The sequence below is a fragment of the Phyllostomus hastatus genome, unplaced genomic scaffold, assembly GCF_019186645.2.
Source record: "Phyllostomus hastatus isolate PE091 unplaced genomic scaffold, TTU_PhHast_1.1 phas_contig_1, whole genome shotgun sequence".
NCBI classification, from domain to species: Eukaryota; Metazoa; Chordata; class Mammalia; order Chiroptera; family Phyllostomidae; genus Phyllostomus; species Phyllostomus hastatus.
Window position 1 is genome coordinate 29,046,747 of NW_025333498.1, and position 19,583 is coordinate 29,066,329.

A 19,583-nucleotide genomic window follows, 5' to 3' on the forward strand; every position below is an offset into this window, starting at 1 on the left:
TTAGTGTCTTCAGTACATTCTTAGTGAAATGAACTAGCCAGCTGGCCCAGGCACAAACAAGTCTCAATGCATATTTATGGATTTACTTTTCTGGTGGGGTATTTGCAGGTGGCGAACAGACTCTGCAAGTGCAAGTCCGCCAGACCGAGGACTACCCTGTGGACTTGTATTACCTCATGGACCTCTCGGCCTCCATGGATGATGACCTCAACACAATCAAAGAGCTGGGTTCCCTGCTTTCCAAGGAGATGTCTAAATTAACGAGCAACTTTAGACTGGGCTTTGGCTCCTTTGTCGAAAAACCTGTCTCCCCTTTTATAAAAACAACGCCAGAAGAAATCGCCAACCCTTGCAGGTAAGTAAATGATTCTCTGGCATATTTGAACACTGATTTTCTGTAGAGATAGCCCCTCTGAGCTGCAGTTGGCAGGAGCTTGCTCACTCCCTGGCATTTCCCTCCTGCCTGGTTGAATTTCAGCAGCTTTTTCAGTTGCCTGGGTTGTTCAGAACCAAGGGGAAGTCATCTTAATACATGGTTCTTAGCATTGGGTTCTTGCAGCACCTGTCGCCCTGTGTAGGTCAAGATATGACAAACTTGGGTCTATGTTCTGCAGACAAGGGGACCTAGTCTTCCACTATAGGTTCCACTGACCTGTGCCCATGCCCAGTCCCTTTGAGACCATCTATTCTAAATGACCAGCACTTTCTGTGACAATTTGACGGTAACCCACACTTTCTCAAAATGTCTTTCTCCACTACAAAAACTTCTGCCAAAATAACATGTTTTGAAGCTTCCTCTGACACACTTTGGGAAATGGGGATTTCTCCTACTGCTTGGAGAAGGCCTTTGTAGCCTTCACTTCTACCTAATTCAGTAAGAAATTAGACAGTAACTCCATTATAATATACTGTAATCAGCTATTAAAATCATGTATCATTCAGGTAATGATGGTTGGAGGCAAGCTGCATTATGATGGTTTAACTATATGGTCAATGGCATGTCCTAAATAAAATTATTTAATATCTTTCTAATGAAAAAGAGCTATCATTTACTTAGTGCCAGCCTTATGCTGGAGGTTTTATATACATGACTTCATTCAGTCTTTATAATAACAGCAAGTCAAAGCAGATTATGTTATTTCTACATGTAAGGGAAGTAATAGAGGCTCTGAGAAGTGAGGAATTTGCCCACGGCTACATGACTAAATTAGTGATCTGTGCTGAGACCTGGGATGGTCCAAAACCAAGCCTTTTACTACTATAAATCTAGGATATATAAAATGACTTTCCAAACCTCCATGGACCTTTAATACTTATATATACCCAGGGCATCAACCTATGTTTAGACAAACAAGTTTTATAATATCATTTTAAGACATTTCAGTGTGGTTTACAACTAGAATCTGACATAACCAAGAATACTTTGGCCACAAAAGGAACTGAACTCATCACTGATTGTAACTCTTAGGAATTGTGTTTGTGTTCAAGTATCAGAGATAGTGTCTGTCCCCCCCACTGCCTTTTTGAGGTGTAATTGACATGTACTGCAATGCACTCATCAGAAATGTTCATTTTGATGAGTTTTGACAATTGAATATACCAATGTAATTACCACCTAAAACATGATATAGAATGTTTTGATCACTTCAAAAAAGTTCCCTTAGACCTCATTACTATCAGTTCTACTTCAGAGATAGCCACTTTTTTTATTTCTGCAATTTAGATAGGTTTTGCATATTTTCAGATTTCAAATAAATGGAATAATGTAGTATATACCTTCTGTGTCTGCCTTCTTTTGCTCAAAATAATGTTTTTGAGATTCATCTATGATTTTGTGTTTATCTGCAGTTTGTTCCTTTTTGTTTTAAGTAATAGTCCATTACATGAATTTACTACACTTTGTTTATTCATTCCTCCATTGATGGACATTTGGGTTGTTCCATATTTTTTTGGCTACCATGAAAAATTCTGTTATGATTATTTGCATGTAAATCTTTGTGTGGATGAATGAATTTTGTATTTCTATTGAACAGATACCTAGAACTGGAAATGTTGAATTGTATGTATATATATATATATACAATTCAGTTTAAAACTATATATATATTTTTAATTTTTAAAAAAACTATCATTATTTTCGGAAGAGGAAGTACCGTTTTGCATTTCTTTAAAAAGTTTTTAAAATATATTTTATTGATTATGCTATTACAGTTGTCCCATTTTCTCCCCTTTATTCCCCTCTGCCCTGTACCCCCCTCACCATCATTTGCCCACCTTACTTCATGTCCATGGGTCATACTTACAAGTTCTTTGGCTTCTACATTTCCTATACTATTCTTACCCTTCCCCTGTCTACCTTCTACCTACCATTTATGCTTCTTATTTCTTGTACCTTTTCCCTCATTGTCCCCACTCCCTATCCCCACTGATAACCCTCCATGTGATCTCCATTTCTGTGAATCTGTTCCTGTTGTTTACTTAGTTTGTTTTTGTGTGTTCTTTTTAGGTTGGGTTGTTGATAGTTGTGAGTTTGTTGTCATTTTACTGTTTGTATTTTTTATCTTCTTTTTCTTAGATAAGTCCCTTTAACATTTCATATAATAAGGGCTTGATGATGTTGAACTCCTTATCTTCGAGGCATTTTATCTGCCCTTTCACTCTAAATGATAGCTTTGCTGGATAGAGTAATCTTGGATATACGTCCTTGCGTTTCATGACTTTGAATACTTCTTTACAGTCCCTTGTTGCCTGTAAGGTTTCTCTTAAGAAATCAGCTGATAGTCTTATGGGAACTCCTTTGTAGGTAACTGTGTCCTTTTGCTGCTTTTAAGATTCTCTCCTTATCTTTAATCTTCAGTAATGTAACTATGATGTGCCTTGGCGTGTGCTTCCTTGGATCCAACTTCTTTGGCACTTTCTGAGCTTCCTGGACTTCCTGGAAGTCTATTTCCTTTGCCAAATTAAGGAAGTTCACCTTCATTATGTTTTCAAATAAGTTTTCAATTTCTTGCTCTTCCTCTTCTCCTCCTGGTACCCTTATGATTTGCATGTTGGAACATTTAAAGTTGTCCTGGAAATTCCCAAGCCTCTCCTCATTTTTTTGAATTCTTGTTTCTTCATTCTGTTCTGGTTGAATGTTTATTTCTTCCTTCTGGTCCAAACCATTTATTTGAGTCTTGGTTTCTTTCCCTTCACTATTGGTTCCCTATGCACTTTCCTTTATTTCACTTTTCATAGCCTTCACTTTTTCCTCTATTTTGTGACCATACTCCACCAATTCTGTGAGCATCCTGATTACCAGTGTTTTGAACTGTGCATCTAATAGATTGGCTATCTCTTCATCACTTAGTTGTATTTTTCCTGGAGGTTTGATCTGTTCTTTCATTTGGGCCATTTTTTTTTAAATCTCGGTGTTCCTCTTACGTAGCAAGGAGTGGAGCTTTAGGTGTTCACCAGGGAGGGGTAACCCAGGTCACTGCTAGTGGCACTGTATGTGGGGGAGGGGTCTAAGAGGGAACAATGCAGCTAGCTCAGCTCTCTGCCAGCTTTCAGTCACTTCTGCCACTACTTGAAAGCAAATTGGGTCCTTATGGTATGATTCCAAGGTGGGTGGGTTTGTGTATGTTCTAGGACCCTGTGGGTCTCTCCAGTGAACTCTCCTGTGAGGCTAGGAGTTTCTCCTGCTACCTCAATCCCCAGGTTTTTTTTGGTCAGAGGTTTTGAAGCTTTATTTCCCTGTGCTGGAACCCTGGGTTGTGTGGTCTGTCTTGCTCCCCAGTTGTTTTTCCCATTTTATTTGAATGCAAAGGTAGGACTGCCCACTCTACCAGCTGCTGTCTTACCCAGTTCTTCAGCTGCAAGCTTGCCATGAGTCCTCTCCACCCCAGCTGCCTGTCTCCACTCCACCTACTGTTCTGGATGAATGTTTCTTCTTTCAATTCCTTAGTTGTCAGACTTCCATACAGTTCAGAACTACTTTCTGGTAGTTCCGGTTGTTTTTGTTTTTAAATTTGTTGTTGTCCTTTTTTGGTTGTGTGAGGAGGCAAAGTATAACTACCTATTCCTCCATCTTGGCCATAAGTCCCCATTTTGCATTTCTATCAGCAATGTGTAAGGGTTTTAGTTATTCAGTATTCTTGCTAATATTTGGCATTGCCAGTTTCCTTAATTTTAGCCATTCTAATAAGTACATATCTCATTATAGCTTTAATTTGCATTTCCTTAATGACAAATAATGTTGAGCATCTTTTCATGTGTTTATTTGTAATTCTTATATCTTATTTTGTAAACTATCTTTTCAAATATTTTGTCTACTTTCAAAGATTGGATTGTTTGTCTTCTTAACATTCTAGTATTCTTTACATATTCTGGACATTCCTTGACAAATATATTTTGCAAATATTTTCACTCAGTCTGTGGATTGTATTTTTATTTTTCTAACAATGACTTTGATCAAACAAAAGTTTTTAGTTTGGATAAAATTCAATGTATCAACTTTTTATGTCATGCTTAGTTCATTTTTTGTCCTAAAACATCCTTGCATACCCTGTCATCACAAAGCTTCATGCTATATATTTTTTAGAAGCTTTGTGGTTGAAGCTCTTACAGTAATGACTATGACCTCAAAATAGTTTTTTGTATTTGAAGGAGGGAAAAGACCTAGGTTCAACCTTGGTTTCCATGAAAATATCCAGCACTACTTGTTAAGCAAGATTTTCCTTTCCGCATTGAATTCTTTTGATGCCTTTGATAAAGAGCAATAGACTGAGTATGTGGGAGTCTAATCTGGGCACTCTATTCTGTTCCTTCCAATATAGTCATGTAACAATAATGCCTTATAATCTTTATAATCATAATTTTATAAAAAATTTTGAAATCTGGAGTGTAAGTCCAACTTTGTTGTTCTTTTATTTTGGCCATCCTAGATCCTTTGCATTTCCATAGTAATTTTAGAATCAGTTTGTCAAATTCTTCAAAAATATCCTGAGATTTTTATTAGAATTGCATGGAAACCACAGGTCAATTTGGGCAGAATGGACATCTTAAAAATATTGAATATTCCAATTATTACACATGACATATATTTCTATTCATTTAGATAGTCTATTTCTGTCAGCAATGTTTCATCATTTTCAGGGTGGAGATCCTATGCATCTTTTGTTCAATTTATTGCAATGGAGTTTTGAATGCTGTTGTTAATGTTATTTTTTAATTTCATTTTCTAATTGTTTGTTGATAACACATAGAAATGCAATTGATTTTGCATAATTGATTTTGTATCCTGCAAACTTGAGAAATTTTTTATTAGTTCTACTCTGATTTTTTTTGTAGATTCCTTAGGATTTTCCATATACATAATCATGTCATCTGTGAATAACAACTTCTTTCTCTCCAATATTTGTTCCTCCTCTTTTTTTTCTTACATTATCATGCTGGCTAGGACATCTAGTACAGTTTTAAATAGAAGTGGATAGAGCTGGCACTTTATTTTGCTTGTGATCTTAGGAAGAAAGTTTCAACATTTCACAATTAACTATGTTGTTAGTTATTAGTTTTTTTGGGTTCCTTTTATCATATCAGCAAGATTTCCTTCTATTCCTTGCTTGGTAAGATTTCTTTAAAAAGTTATAAATGGATGTTGAATTTTATTTCCTCAATTTAAAGAGTTTTACCCCCAAATTTATACAACCCTTTATATTAGTGTCTCATTGGCCAGGACTTGGTAACATGGCCACAGCTAGCTGCAAAGGAAGCACATTGCTACCTCAAATAAAATCAGAATTCTGTCAGTAGAGAAGAAAAAAAGAGAAAGGGTTCTGAGTAACATCTATCAATTCCTGCAATATCAAACAGATTTCTATAGAAATTTAATCACTTGTACATTCAAAAATGATATATAATAGTAAGTTGTAATTATTGTTATCAGTTGTTTGATTTGCTTATAAAGGGAAATAAGCTTGGTATTAACAGCCTCCTAACTATTTAATATAAAAGCATTTCTAATGCTTCTGGCCTTTCTTTTAAAAATCAAAGAATATTGTACCAGTCTGAAATTTGTATGTATTATGTGTCTTTCCCCTGCAAGAAGCTTCAGTAGAGAGTCTAGTAGAACAGTTCTACCTAGCATTACAAAGTGCAAGCTGCCCCAATGGGTTTGCTTAAAATCATTCCTTTTATCACAGGCCAGATAAGATGTAGTGACATAAAGTACACAAATGACCATGGAAAACAATAAGTATGAAATGTTACTAGAAAAAAAATAAAATTAACAAACTTGGGTGGCTCAACTAAGCTGGCATCCCAGCATCTTGAATTAACAATATGACCCTGTCTTCAATCAGCTTCCAGAAAAGAAAAGCAGTCTGGCTTTTTATAGCATTCATTTACTTGTTCATCCGTTCAGTAAAAACTTACTGAGCTCCAAGTATTGTGTTAGGCATGAGATCTCTGGAAGTAAAGATCCAGGCACAGTCCTCAAGGAGTTAAAATTCTTTGGGGAGCAGGCTCATGGTGTAGCAGACAGATCATGAGCTTCTGAGTCAGCCTTCGAATAAGTCCTGGTTCACCAACTCACTCCCACTGTCACCCGAGGTGAACCATTTCACCTCTCAAAGCTTCAGTTTGGAATAACAGTACTGATCACACAGAGTGGGTGTCAAGTCTGGCTGACGTGATGAATGGAAGCATTTGCTACTGGGCTTGAACTTGAACCTCTAAATAAATGGTAGCTAGTATTAACAAGAGTACAGTGAATGGGGGTCCAAAAGATTATGTATTTGATCTCTTGAAAAGGTCAATATTTTCTTATTTTGTAAAATGTTTCTTTTATTCTTATTTGCAAAATTACCATTAGTTAAACTTACATATAAAGTTATTTTTTACTGCAACATTGTATTTTTTCACTTCCTATTACATCCTTAATTCTCCTGGTTTCTTTGTCCAGATATCTCCCCCCACACAAATACATACCAAGAACTCAAACACTGAACACAAAAGTCAATCCTTTGATCACTCTAAACCATGTAATTATGGAATAAAAATGTTATTTAGTAGAAAGGCAATAAGATGTAAGAGGAAAGAGCACGGAGTTTTTCAGACCTGGGTTTAAATTATAACCTTGGACAAAAGCTTACTCTCTTTGAACTCATTCTCTCCACCTATAAATGGAGATAATAATATCTACCTTTTAGGGCATTCATGAGAATTGAATGAGCCCAGAACATAACAAACATTCAAAATAAGTATTAATTTTCTTCCTCTCATCAACACTTATTATCTTTAATTATTTTAATCTAGTGGTTCTCAAACTTGTAGATATCAGAACTCTCTTACTCTTAAAAAATAAAACCTCCTCCAAAGAGCTTTGATCCGTGTGGGTTACATTTATTAATATTCATCATATTAAAAAATAAAACTGAGAAAATTTAAAAGTCATTGGTTATTGATTATTTAACAATTACAATTAGAAATGTACTGCATATTACTATAACACATCTTTATAAAAAATAACCATATTTTCCAAAACAAAAATCAGCTAAAAGAATAACTGTTTTTACATGTTTGCAAGTCTCCTAACACCTGGCTTAATAGAAGATGACTAGATTTTTACACTTGCTTCAGTATTTAATCTGCTGCAATATTATGTTTTGTGTGAATTCCACAAGGAAAGTCAAACCTCACATATATAGTTAGAAAAGGGAGATGCATTTAACAGTATTTTCTCATGGCTGTGGATGTTCTTCTTTGACACTACATTCACACTAAACAAGAGGTAAAATTTAGCTTCATTATGGAATCTTAAACAATATCAACAAACTCTTCATATTCTGTTACATTAATAGCCCTTGGTCTGTCTTGCTCTTTGAATGACTTTTACTAATGTGCATGATTTTGTAATATAACACTTTGGCCCTTTGGAAAACATTGTTTCACTAAGTTATGCAGATCTCCCAAAGTTGATAATGCATTATCATAAACATGGTATTTGTTAATATCACCATCAATATCATCAGACAGTTCTTGACATATTGGGCAGCTATTAATCTCATTGGTGGTGGATGAAAGTTTTCCAAAACCGTAACTTTTTAGCACCCTCAAATTTTATCTTTGGTAACAAATACAGAGCATTGTTTTCCTTGAAGCGACAGGCTCACTCTCCTCATTTTTTAATAAAGATGTTATTTATTTATTTTTAGAGAAAGGGAAAGGGGAGGAGAAAAGGAAAAAAAACATTGATTGGCTGCCTCTTGTATGGATCCCATCCAGAAACCAAACCCACAACCAAGGCATGTGCCTTGACCAGAAATCAAACTGGCAACCTTTCACTTTGTAGGACAATGCCCAACCAACTGAGCCACACCAGTCAGGGCTCACTGTACTCATTTTTAAGAACATGTCTGCCAAATACCTAAATTAGAATAACAGTTTGACTGTTGAGCATTCTTTCAGGTAAAAATGGTACTCTATGAAAAAGGGTCAGTTCAGCTGAATCACAAAGTGCTTTCCCACTATAAACATTGTACTTTGCTATGCAGCAGAAATGTTGTATGGGTATTTCCAATGGAGTCACACAGATATATTTCTTAAAAACATGTTTTCAAGGGTGTATATTTAATAAAATTAATAACTTTTACTGCTCTATCAAGGATAATCAATAAGACTTACATTTTAAAAATTATTATGGTAAATGCTTGCTGGTAAAAAAAAAATAAGGACAACTATACAGTTTTGTGCTTTGATCCATGCTAAGGCACTAGCAGTTTTGTTCACTATGGTTTTTGCATCATCAGTGCAAATGTCAACACAGTAAAAAAAGAAAAAGACACATAACGTCTTTTATTATTGTGAAAAAAGTTTGACCTTAAGGACTCTGAAAAGGTCTTAGGGATGGGCCTCTCTGGGTCTGTGCACTACACTTGTAAAACCTGTTTTAATTTAATCTGTAATGTGTTTTGGAGTTTGCAAAGATGTATGTAGAAGGATTACCACACTATTTAATTACAAAAAAAATTCTGAAATAAATTTCAGTAATAGATTGTCAAGCTATGATACATCTCATAACCATTGAAATTTATATTTTAATTTCCTTATTTACACTTTTATATAAAACCCAAATTTTCTTCAGTTAACAGACATTATTATCTTAATCAGGAGAAACCCATCTGATTCTAGAAATATCATTAGCCAAATCTATGATCTGCCCTTAGGTTAGTTCTAGGCTCTGTGAAGTGATTTATGTAAGAAGTGACACCAATGTTTAGTAAGCACATACCCAGAAAAGCTCATTTGTGCTGTGTGTTTTGCACATTTTATCTCATTCAAGATTCTCCACTATTCTGCTAGGTAGATGTTATCTGTGGTCAACTCTTCAGAGTTTCAATGAAAGCCCATTTAAGATATTAAAAATGAGGGAATAAGATTGCCTTCCCAGAGCTCAAGTTAAACACATGAATCAGAAAGGAAATATAAAAAGTTCTCTGGAAGTGATAGGCTGGCTCCTGGGCCCACCAGACCAGGTAAGCTGTTGGAGCTAAAAGAATGAACAGGCCTAGGAGGTTAGAGGAGTGTGAAGAAACAAGGGGTGCAGATGCAAGTATGGGCCACGTTCATCCAAGGACCTCAGCCAAGGCACTTATAGTTTCTAATCTCATGAAATTTCATAGCTTCCCAAACTTTTGTTAACTAACTACAGATTGGAGTAGAGCCAGATGTGACCAGGAGCATCCATTCTGGAGATGGCTGTATAGGGACATCTCAAACTGTACCAGTCAGTGCTGGGGTCATCTAATTCCCTTTGTTCTGAACCCCAAGGACACATCAGATTATGATCTGCTTTCTGTGAAAGGCTACTGATAGTATGAAAATGACTACCCTGGCAGACAGTAGCATTCTGGTCCCACTAGAGCTCTATTATTCTGTGTGAGTGAATCCATAGTCATTCTAACTTGTACACACATTTGATTCTCATTATTCACAAGGGTCTCATTGTATAGTCTCCTTGAGCACTGCATTAGTAAATGCTGAACTGTTGCTCCTAGGGGAAATACAGAGTTAGTTTCCTATGAGCCGCTGGTCATGTTTTCACCAGCTCATTAATACATAATTTTGTTTAAAAACACCTTATTTAATATATATTGCTAATTCATTAACATTGAACTCATAGATGACAGCCACTATAACTCACACCAGAACAAATTATATCAAAGACAATTATGTTTTCCATAGGCATATCACTGCCTTCTGCACTTAGGAACATTAGACAGATCTTCAGCACCACACTTGAGAGACATTCTAAAGAGCACAACCACCAACAAAAAACACAAGGATGCAAAAAACATGGCACTGAAAGACTATGAAAAGGATACCCATTTATAGCACAAAAGCTAAAGCAATAAGGCAAAGCCTTGTTTGATCTCAGCTGGGAACATGTGTATCAAGTGACTCATTTTTTTTGCTACACTGTGCATTTCTATAAATGACCGAGAAAGTATTGACAGTATTGATTTGGAGGTTACCAAGCAACTTTAGCAAGTGGGTGAGTTTGCAGATGTGGAATCATGAATAATGAGGATTGACTGTATACCTCAAGTAGATAAACTTGTTGAACAGGAGCCTGACCCTGAAAGATGTACTGTTTTCTTTCTGTGTTGACAAGACAGGCTTCTGATCCTGCAAAGCTGCTTTGAGAAGAGGCAACCAGCTCTCACCAGGCAGCACACCACAACCTCACTTGCAGCTACAGAGTTTGTCCCTATTTCTACACCAGTGTTTCTCAAGCTTTAGAACAGCATAGATTGCTGAGCCCAGCCGTAACATTTCTGACTCAGTAGGCCAGGAGTAGTGCCCCAGATATTGCATTTACAACAAGGGATGATCATGCTACTGGTCCAGGGACTACTCTTTGAGAACCTCTGCTCTATACTATTGTCTCCATTCTATGAAACTCAGTGGACTGAGTAACCTGTGCCAAGTTTTATGCACAGTTACTAACTGGCTTTCAGAATAAGATGTGGCTGAATTGATGATCAGCTCTTTCTGTTCTACTGCAATATTTGGGGGGTAAATATTCTAACATGACATTTTCCCCATATGTAAACTCTTTTAAGTGGTCATTTTATTCCTAGGCTGGTCCATAACAGTCTGCTCAGTCATAGTAGAGTGAGGATCTAGAACCAAGAGCTCTGCTCTAGTTTTTGGGTCCTTGGCAGGCACCGATGGGAGTACAGGAGGGAGTAGAGGAGGAAAAAGACAGGTTTCACTCTTAGTTTTGCTACACAGTGACTCATACTTGATGACAGCTTAGGATATCAGAATACAAAGGAATTGTCATCATGTAAACCTAATGGTGGATCTTGGTTGAGAGGCAATAGGAGGTAGTGATTACACACACACACACACACACACACACACGCGCGCGCGTGCGCACGCGTGCTCACAGAGGAGTGAGGAGTCTGCTCACCTGATTATCTGTTACCTGAGCTTGAGTCAGTGTAAGACACGATGAGTGAGTTCTAAGTGTTAGCTAATATAGTTAATTTGGAAGGGGTGTGTGGGAGATGACAACAACACCCTTAGCAGTGAGACGCATAACCAGGTCAGAGTCAGGTACTTCAGAAAAATTTATTTTCATTTAAGAAAATGTTGCCAGACTATTAGACCTATTAATATTTCATCAGGAATCTTTTCATATTTCACCTTTGCAGTAGTATTCCATATTTCTGCTTACCTACATTTGGATTCAAGCACATTTTGCCATTGACAAATGACGCTGAAAGATTCAATGAAATTGTGAAGAATCAGAAAATTTCTGCTAATATCGACACACCTGAAGGTGGATTTGATGCAATTATGCAAGCTGCTGTGTGTAAGGTATGCTAAGGGGAAGAGAGTTTTACTCTGATAACACAAATTTCATCTCTTATTACTACATCTACTTTGAAAGGCTTGGCTAACTTTATCTTTTCTTTAATTGCCATATTTCTACATTGGTATTTTTCTTAAAACAGAATTTCTTTAAATTTTTTAATTGAATCATATTATAATGGGACAGTTTTATTCTTAATATTTGAATATCTTAATAAAATTGTAGAAGTACTGGGGGAGTTTTACTACAAGTCATGTGTGATTAATTTTCCAAAAATTAAATCAGATTAATCAGGTTTTTATTTAATCATGATAAACAATATCAAAGGCAGAAATCATTTAAAAAGTAAAAATGCCCTGAATCAGTATAAATTTCTACATATGATTAGATATCCATTGTTAGGAACCAACAAAATAAGCATCCAAAGCCACACTGTCCATGCAGCAATGCAGGAACACCCCTCCTCCTTGATAATCCCACACTTATCCATCCACAGGAATGAGTCTTGTCCTCAGATGACAACTTCTCATGGAAAATACCAAGAAATAGGCAAGGCTGAAGCTCCTAGAAGGTGGGAGGGCCAAGGAATAAGGGAAGGAAGGAAAAGGATAAGGTGGAATGGTATAGCCAGCATAAGCTTTTGCCCAACTAATTCTGGATTAATGTTAATTAAATGGAAGAGCTCTGCTAAGGAACAGCCAACAGACCATCTTAATTAGCAATTGTGTGAGGTGATACTTTGATAAGCAATTTTTTTCCTTTTATTACATTTATAAATTTTGAATGATATGGTAGAAAGATAAATATGTGCCTAAATGTTAGGTGACAGTTTAATAAAACAGCCTTACTCAGAGTCCATTTTGTGCTGTATTCTGACTAGTTTTGCTTCAGCTTCAATTTAGGATAATCTATGACATCCCTCCCTTCATTTTTCTGGTAAATTGAAACTGGACAGTGAAACTATGTAAAAGTTGGGACCAAGTGGATGCTGATTGTAGTGAAAATATTTTTCTGAAGCATTAATCATCTAAAAATGTTATCCAGGAAAAAGAAAACATCACAGAATTTTGTGTGTTTACTGAAGAAATTAAGAAAGACACAAATAAATGGAAGCATATACCGTGTTCACGGAATAGAAGAATTAACATTATCAGAATATCCATATTACCTAAAGCAATTTGTAGATTCAATGCAATCCCTATTAAAATACCAGTTACATATTTCACAGATGTAGAATGAATATTTCAAAAATTTATATGGAACCATAAGTGACACCAAATAGTATCAGCAATTTTGAGAAAGAAGAACAAAGTAGGAGGGATCACAAAACTATATTAAAAGGGGACTGTAAACAAAACAGTCTGGTACTGGCATAAGAACAGACACACAGATCAACAGAACAGAATACAGAGCACCAGAAATAAACCCATCTCTCTACAGTCAGTTAATATTTGACAAAGGGGGAAAAATATAAAATGGAGTAAAAATAGCCTCTCCAACAAATGATGTTGGGAGAACTGGACAGATACATGCAAAATAATGAAATTCAACCATCAATTTATATAATACACAGAGATAAACTCTAGATGGATGAAACACTTAAATATAGGTCACAACCATAAAAATTCTATGGGAGAACACAGGCAAGAAAATCACAGATATACCATGCAACAATATTTCCACTGATATGTCCCCTAGGGCAAGGGACATAAAGGAAACAAAAACCAAATGGGACTTCATTACACTAAGAAGCTTTGGCATGGCTAAACATCAGAAAAATGAAAAGGGAGCCAACCGTATAGGAAAACATATTTGCAAATGATACCTCGGACAAGGGTTTGATCTCCCAAATATATAAAGAACTCACAAGACTCCACCCCAGGAAAACAAACAGTCCAATTAAAAAATGGGAAAAGAACCTGAACAGACACTTCTCCAAAGAGGACATACAGAGGGTCCAGAGACATATGGAAGGATGCTCAAAATCACGAATCATCAGAGAGATGCAAATTAAAACCACAATGAGATACTACTTCCACTTGTCAGAAAGGTCATCATAAACAAATAAACAAACAAGTGCTGCCAAGGTTGTGGAGAAAAGGGAATCCTAGTGCACTGTTGGTGGGAATTCAGACTGGTGCAGCCGCTGTGGAAAACAACATGGAATTTCCTCAGAAAACTAAAAATGGAACTGTGTTTTGACGCAGCAATCCCACTGCTGGGATTATATCCTAAGAACCCTGAAACACCAATCCAAAAGAACCTATGCAACCCAATGTTCATAGCAGCACAATTTACAATAGCCAAGTGCTGGAAGCAACCTAAGTGCCCATCAGTAAATGAGTGAATCAAAAATCTCCGGTACAGATTCAGGAACTTCTGGTCAATATGGAGGCATAGGTAGATACAATTTGCCTCCTCACACAACCAAAAGGACAACAACAAATTTAAAAACAACCAAAACTGCCAGAAATGGAACTGTATGGGAGACCGACAACCAAGGAGTTAAAGAAGAAACATTCATCCAGACTGGTAAAAGGGGCTGAGATGGGCAGCCTGGGTAGATATGATGTGTGGCAATGTGGTGGCTGGTGGTCCCACATTTGCGTGCGGATAAACTGAGAGGAATAACTGGGGAGCAAGACAGACCGAGTAACCTAGAGTTCCAGTGCAGGGAAATAAACCTCAAAACCTCTGACTGTAAAAACCTTTTGGGAGTTGCAAGTAGCAGGAGAAACTCCCAGCCTCACAGGAGAATCTGTTGGAGAGGCCCACAGGATCCTAGAATGTACACAAGTGCACCCAGCCAGGAATCAGCACCAGAAGGGCCAAATTCACTTGTGGGTAGTGGGGGAAGTGACTGGAAACCAGTCAAGAGCAAAGCCAGCAGTAAGAAACACACCAAGACACATCATAATTAAGTTAGCCAAGATTAAAGATAAGGAGAGAATCTTAAAAGAAGCAAGAGGAAAGGAGATTGTTAGCTACAAAGGAGTTCTGCTAAGACTGTCAGCTGATTTCTCAAAAGAAACCTTGCAGACAAGAAGGGTCAGAAAAGAAGTATGTGAAGTCATGAAAGGCAAGGACCTACATCCAAGATTACTTTATCCAGCAAAGCTATCCTTTAGAATAGAAGGGCAGGTAAAGTGCCGCCCAGATAAGGTCAAGATAAAGGAGTTCATCATCACCAAGCCCTTATTATATGAAATCTTAAAGGGATGTATCTAAGAAAAAGAAGATCATCAAAACTCTGAACAATAAAATGACCACAAACTCACAAATATTAACAACTGAACCTAAAAAGAACACACAAAAAAAACAAAACAAATTAAGCAAACAATTAGAACAGGAACAGAATCACAGAAATGGAGATCACATGGAGGGTTATTAATGGGGAGGGGGAGGGGGAAGAATGAGGGAAAAGATACAAGGAATAAGAAGCATAATTGCTAGATACAAAATTGACAGAAGAAGGTTAAGAATAGCATAGGAAATGGAGAAGGCAAAGAACTTATATGTGCGACCCATGGACATGAACTAAGGGGTAGAATGATGGTGGGAGAGAGGGTGCAGGGTGGAGGGGAGTAAAGAGGAGAAAAAATGGGGCAACTGTAATAGCATAATCAATAAAAAAATACTTAAAAAATCTATGCTACATTTACACAATGGAATACTACTGTGCAGAAAGAAAAAAGGACCTTCTATACTTCGCAACAACACAGATGGAACTGCAGAGCATTATGCTAAGTGAAATAAGCCAAGCAGTGAAAAACAAATGCCATATGATCTCACCTATAAGTGGAACCTAATCAACAAAAGAAACAAGCAAGCAAAATATAACCAAAGACATTGAAATAAAAAACTGACAGTAACCAGAGGGGAGGGGGAAGGAAGATAACAGGGAAAAGAAGGGAGAGAATCTCCTCAAGGAACATCTGTAAAAGACCTATGGACAAAGCCAAAGGGGGATAGGATTGAGGGTGGGAAGTGGTGATGGGTGGGGTGAGGGAAAGTGGTAGTGGGAAAATGGAAACAACTGTACTTGAACAACAATAAAATTAAAAATAAATAAATAAAAGAATTTTGTGTGTTTACTACATTAATATTACTATTAACTCCCAATAGACGTAAAAGGCTAAACTAGACCAGCAATATAATTTTATAATCTGAATGTGTCTAATCATAATTGATTCACTCTCGATAAATGCCTGCCTCTATCCAATAAAATCCAAATGTTTCTTTCTCACTGTAGGAAAAAATTGGCTGGCGGAATGATTCCCTCCATCTCCTGGTCTTTGTGAGCGATGCTGATTCTCATTTTGGAATGGACAGCAAACTGGCAGGCATCGTCATTCCTAACGATGGACTTTGCCACTTGGACAGCAAGAATGAATACTCCATGTCAACTGTCTTGGTGTGTAATCTGCACTCTACACTGTTTTCAGGGCTATAAGAAAGCAAATGAAGCAATGATTGCTGTAGCACACAGCAGAATAATCCACACTTGCTGAAAACAGTGTACATTTTCTGATTTGAGGTTAAGAAGTTGCCCTGTCTCAATCCTCATCACCCTTAGAGGTTCCCACAGGAGTACAGGTGTGTAGTGGGGCTATGTGAGAAGTCTGGATCTGCTGCAGCACAGAGGATCCCAGAACTCCCAATTTTTCAAAGAGCCAGAGGCCAGCAAAAAGTGGAACAGTTAGCTTGTTCTGTTCTCGACCACAGCCTCAGAATGCAGGGCTCAGAGCAACACCACAATCACCCAGGAGTTGCTGTGAAAGATGGTCCCAGAGCATTCTGCCTAAATAATGCCATGTTTTCACGGACAGTTGGGCTGTGCAGGAAACAATGAGTCAAGTACTGCTTGGTTGGTGCTTGTTAATATTCGGTGTATTTTTTGTCATTCAAAAAATGCTGGTAACATGCTAGGGAAAAAAACTCTTGACTTTTTTAAACAAGGTAAAATTTTCAGAGTTCTTTCTATGTACATTATTTCATTTAGTTCTCACCCGAATATTGTGTACTTAACTACTCTCCTTAAACACATGGGTAAGGCTGCCATGTTTGGGCATGTGTTGTTCCTTCTGTCTGGAATGCCCTTCCCTCCTAGATTGCTGAGAAACTCTTAATTATTTTTCAAAACCCAGCTGAATCATGACTGCTCCCAGCAGCCCTTTTGGATCTCTGCTGGACCAGGTAGTGATCACCTCTCCCCTTGCTCTCATACATTCACGTCTCCTTGCCCATCGCTGTGCGGAAATGTGTTTGCTCATGTTTGTCTCTATTTCTCTAATGAGTGTTCCTCAGGGCCTGGAACACAGTGGGTACTGGCTACTCAATGAAATAGAGTTGAATTATGAAGTAGCAACATGGGAAGGTTATACTATCCCCATTTAATATCTGGAAAAATATGGTACAGAGATTTTAACTGACTTCTTAAAATGACAATGCCATAAAAGTGTATGTAGGGGAAGAAAGGGAGGGAGAGAGGAGAAAGAGAAAGACAACAAGAAAAAGAAAAACAGAAAGAGTTCTAATATCAGATTGGGAAAAAAGCTATTCTCTAAGAAAAGAATTCAGTGAGGTAATACAGTGCTGCCAATTAGTTTTCAAAAATCTAATGGTTCATACAATATCTGCTTCCATCCCTTGCCTAAATTTCTAAACTTGAACATGAATGTTTTCCTATAACTTTTTATTAATAGTATTTCCCAAATTTATTTAATTATATAAATTGCCTTTCCATATTTTAAGATCAATGAGAGTAGCCACATATTGTCTTTTAGCCAACAAGGAACAAGAAATTATGAGAAATAACCCTCTCCTTTTTTGCAATTATTCAAATGCTCCTTAATAGATATCTCAGAAAAGTAGAACTATGGAAGCAAACACTACCTATTGCTTAATATGACCAACTCATCTAATAAATACTTAATTCATCCTTGCTGAGCTTCTACACATGCACAGAAGCCATGAGCTGTTTCCATACCTGTAACACAGCCCCCTGGGTCCTCTGAGCACTTTCTATGCACTCAACACTGGGCCAGGTTCCTGGGGCCACAAAATAATAAGACAGGGTCCCTGTGGACCTTGAGGAATTTATGAGATTATTATGGGCACTAAACCAATATATATGCTATATATGCACAGCCGTTGAAAGGTTTGAGAACATGTGGAGATGAGGAGGGGTCAACATTGGAGGAATTCATGCTTAAGGATGAAGGATGCTTAGTGTTTGGGCACTTGAATGGCAGAGGAGATTGAAAATGTCAGACTGAGGAATATTTATATTACCTGGATTTTATCAGTACCTACTAATAAAAATCCAAATGGCCTGGAAAGCATGTATTACACAGCCAGATTGGTAGTTGGGTCCTTTGCCTGAAGTGCTGAGAATATGTGAACATGCCACATCAGTGTACAGTGTCCCTCCACTTGGGCTGATTTCAGACATCATCAACAATATCTTAGTTCACTTGTTTGCAGGCTAATGTTCCATTTGAGTTTCCTGTTGGTACATTATCCACATTTGGATTCATGTACAAGGCAAAGGTACTGCATGATTTTCAGCCTAGGGAAATAAAGGCCATCTTCAGATTTGATAATAAATGACTTCTTTATTTTTCAAAGTATCTGTAGCACTTGGGAATGACGTGTCAATGGGACAGCAGTAAAATGTGTTTTCAACTGTCCTGTAAAACTATTGCAGGATCCCATAAAACTGATTAGTGACCTCAAAGAAGCAATAAGACCAAACCCAAGAACTGGTGCAGGAATGTCTCAAATCAGATAGGAATTGTAGTGTGTCATTCATCAGCAGGCTGCCCCTTCCTCAGCCCTCATGCCACCTCATTCAATTCCAGTACCAGTTTCAGAGCTACGAGAGTCACCCAGTTAAACTGCATCTAACTGCTCCTTCCTCCACTCGGACATTTCTTCTAACTTGAGCCTGCTGGTAAATGGCGCTTAGAAGAGGAAATGTGAAAATAATGACACACTACCAGTCATTAAATAAATTTCAAGTAATCTCCCTAGAAGAACAGAGCATAAACACACCACACCATATTGATAGGCACTGACTCTTAGGAATTAAGGGGATTCACAAAATTGAAGAAACAATTATTAAACTAATTAAGTAAATCATGCTAATTGTATATTTGTTTACTTAGAGTAATAGATACAATAAAGCCTATGAACCTTGAAATGCCAAACTAAGATATCTTTGAAAGAAACATTCTTTTCTTTATTTTGCATATTTTTGTTAAGATGATACTTAAAATCTATATGTTAATTTTAGGAATATCCCACAATTGGACAACTCATTGATAAACTGGTACAAAATAATGTGCTACTGATCTTTGCCGTAACCAAAGAGCAAGTTCACTTATATGAGGTAAGCAAACATCATTCAGGAAATTCCTTTAGGGAGATTATTCAACATGAAACTTGAACATTAACTCTGTGAGTTTAACGCTTGAGAAAACCATGAGAAAATCATTAACACGTGCCAAATATACTGGATATTTGGCAAAGTGGACTCAGTTACTGTTTACAATTTACATTATAAACATGGAGGTGCAGAGAAGAATGGGGGACAGATATGGTGGGACCAGGAAGAAGGAGTTATGGAATTGAAAAGGTGAGTTGAAAAAGACTACCAATAAACATAGGACCACCTGCCTAATGGAAATGTAGTCCATCTTTCCTTGAATTACTTCAT

General features: G+C 37.1%; 1 protein-coding gene across 4 annotated transcripts in view; it reads left to right on the plus strand.

Moving 5' to 3' along the window:
* ITGB6 (integrin subunit beta 6) overlaps positions 1-19,583 on the plus strand; it is a 149,170-nt gene that overhangs the window by 70,512 nt on the left and 59,075 nt on the right. For 3 of the 4 annotated variants that reach the window (XM_045853130.1, XM_045853294.1, XM_045853213.1), the window contains 4 exons: positions 109-355; positions 11,703-11,868; positions 16,116-16,277; positions 19,161-19,256. In XM_045853130.1, the coding sequence (XP_045709086.1) occupies positions 109-355; positions 11,703-11,868; positions 16,116-16,277; positions 19,161-19,256 (671 nt within the window). Of the gene's footprint in view, positions 1-106; positions 356-11,702; positions 11,869-16,115; positions 16,278-19,160; positions 19,257-19,583 lie in introns of all 4 variants that reach the window. The other variant, XM_045853382.1, reaches the window with a different exon arrangement.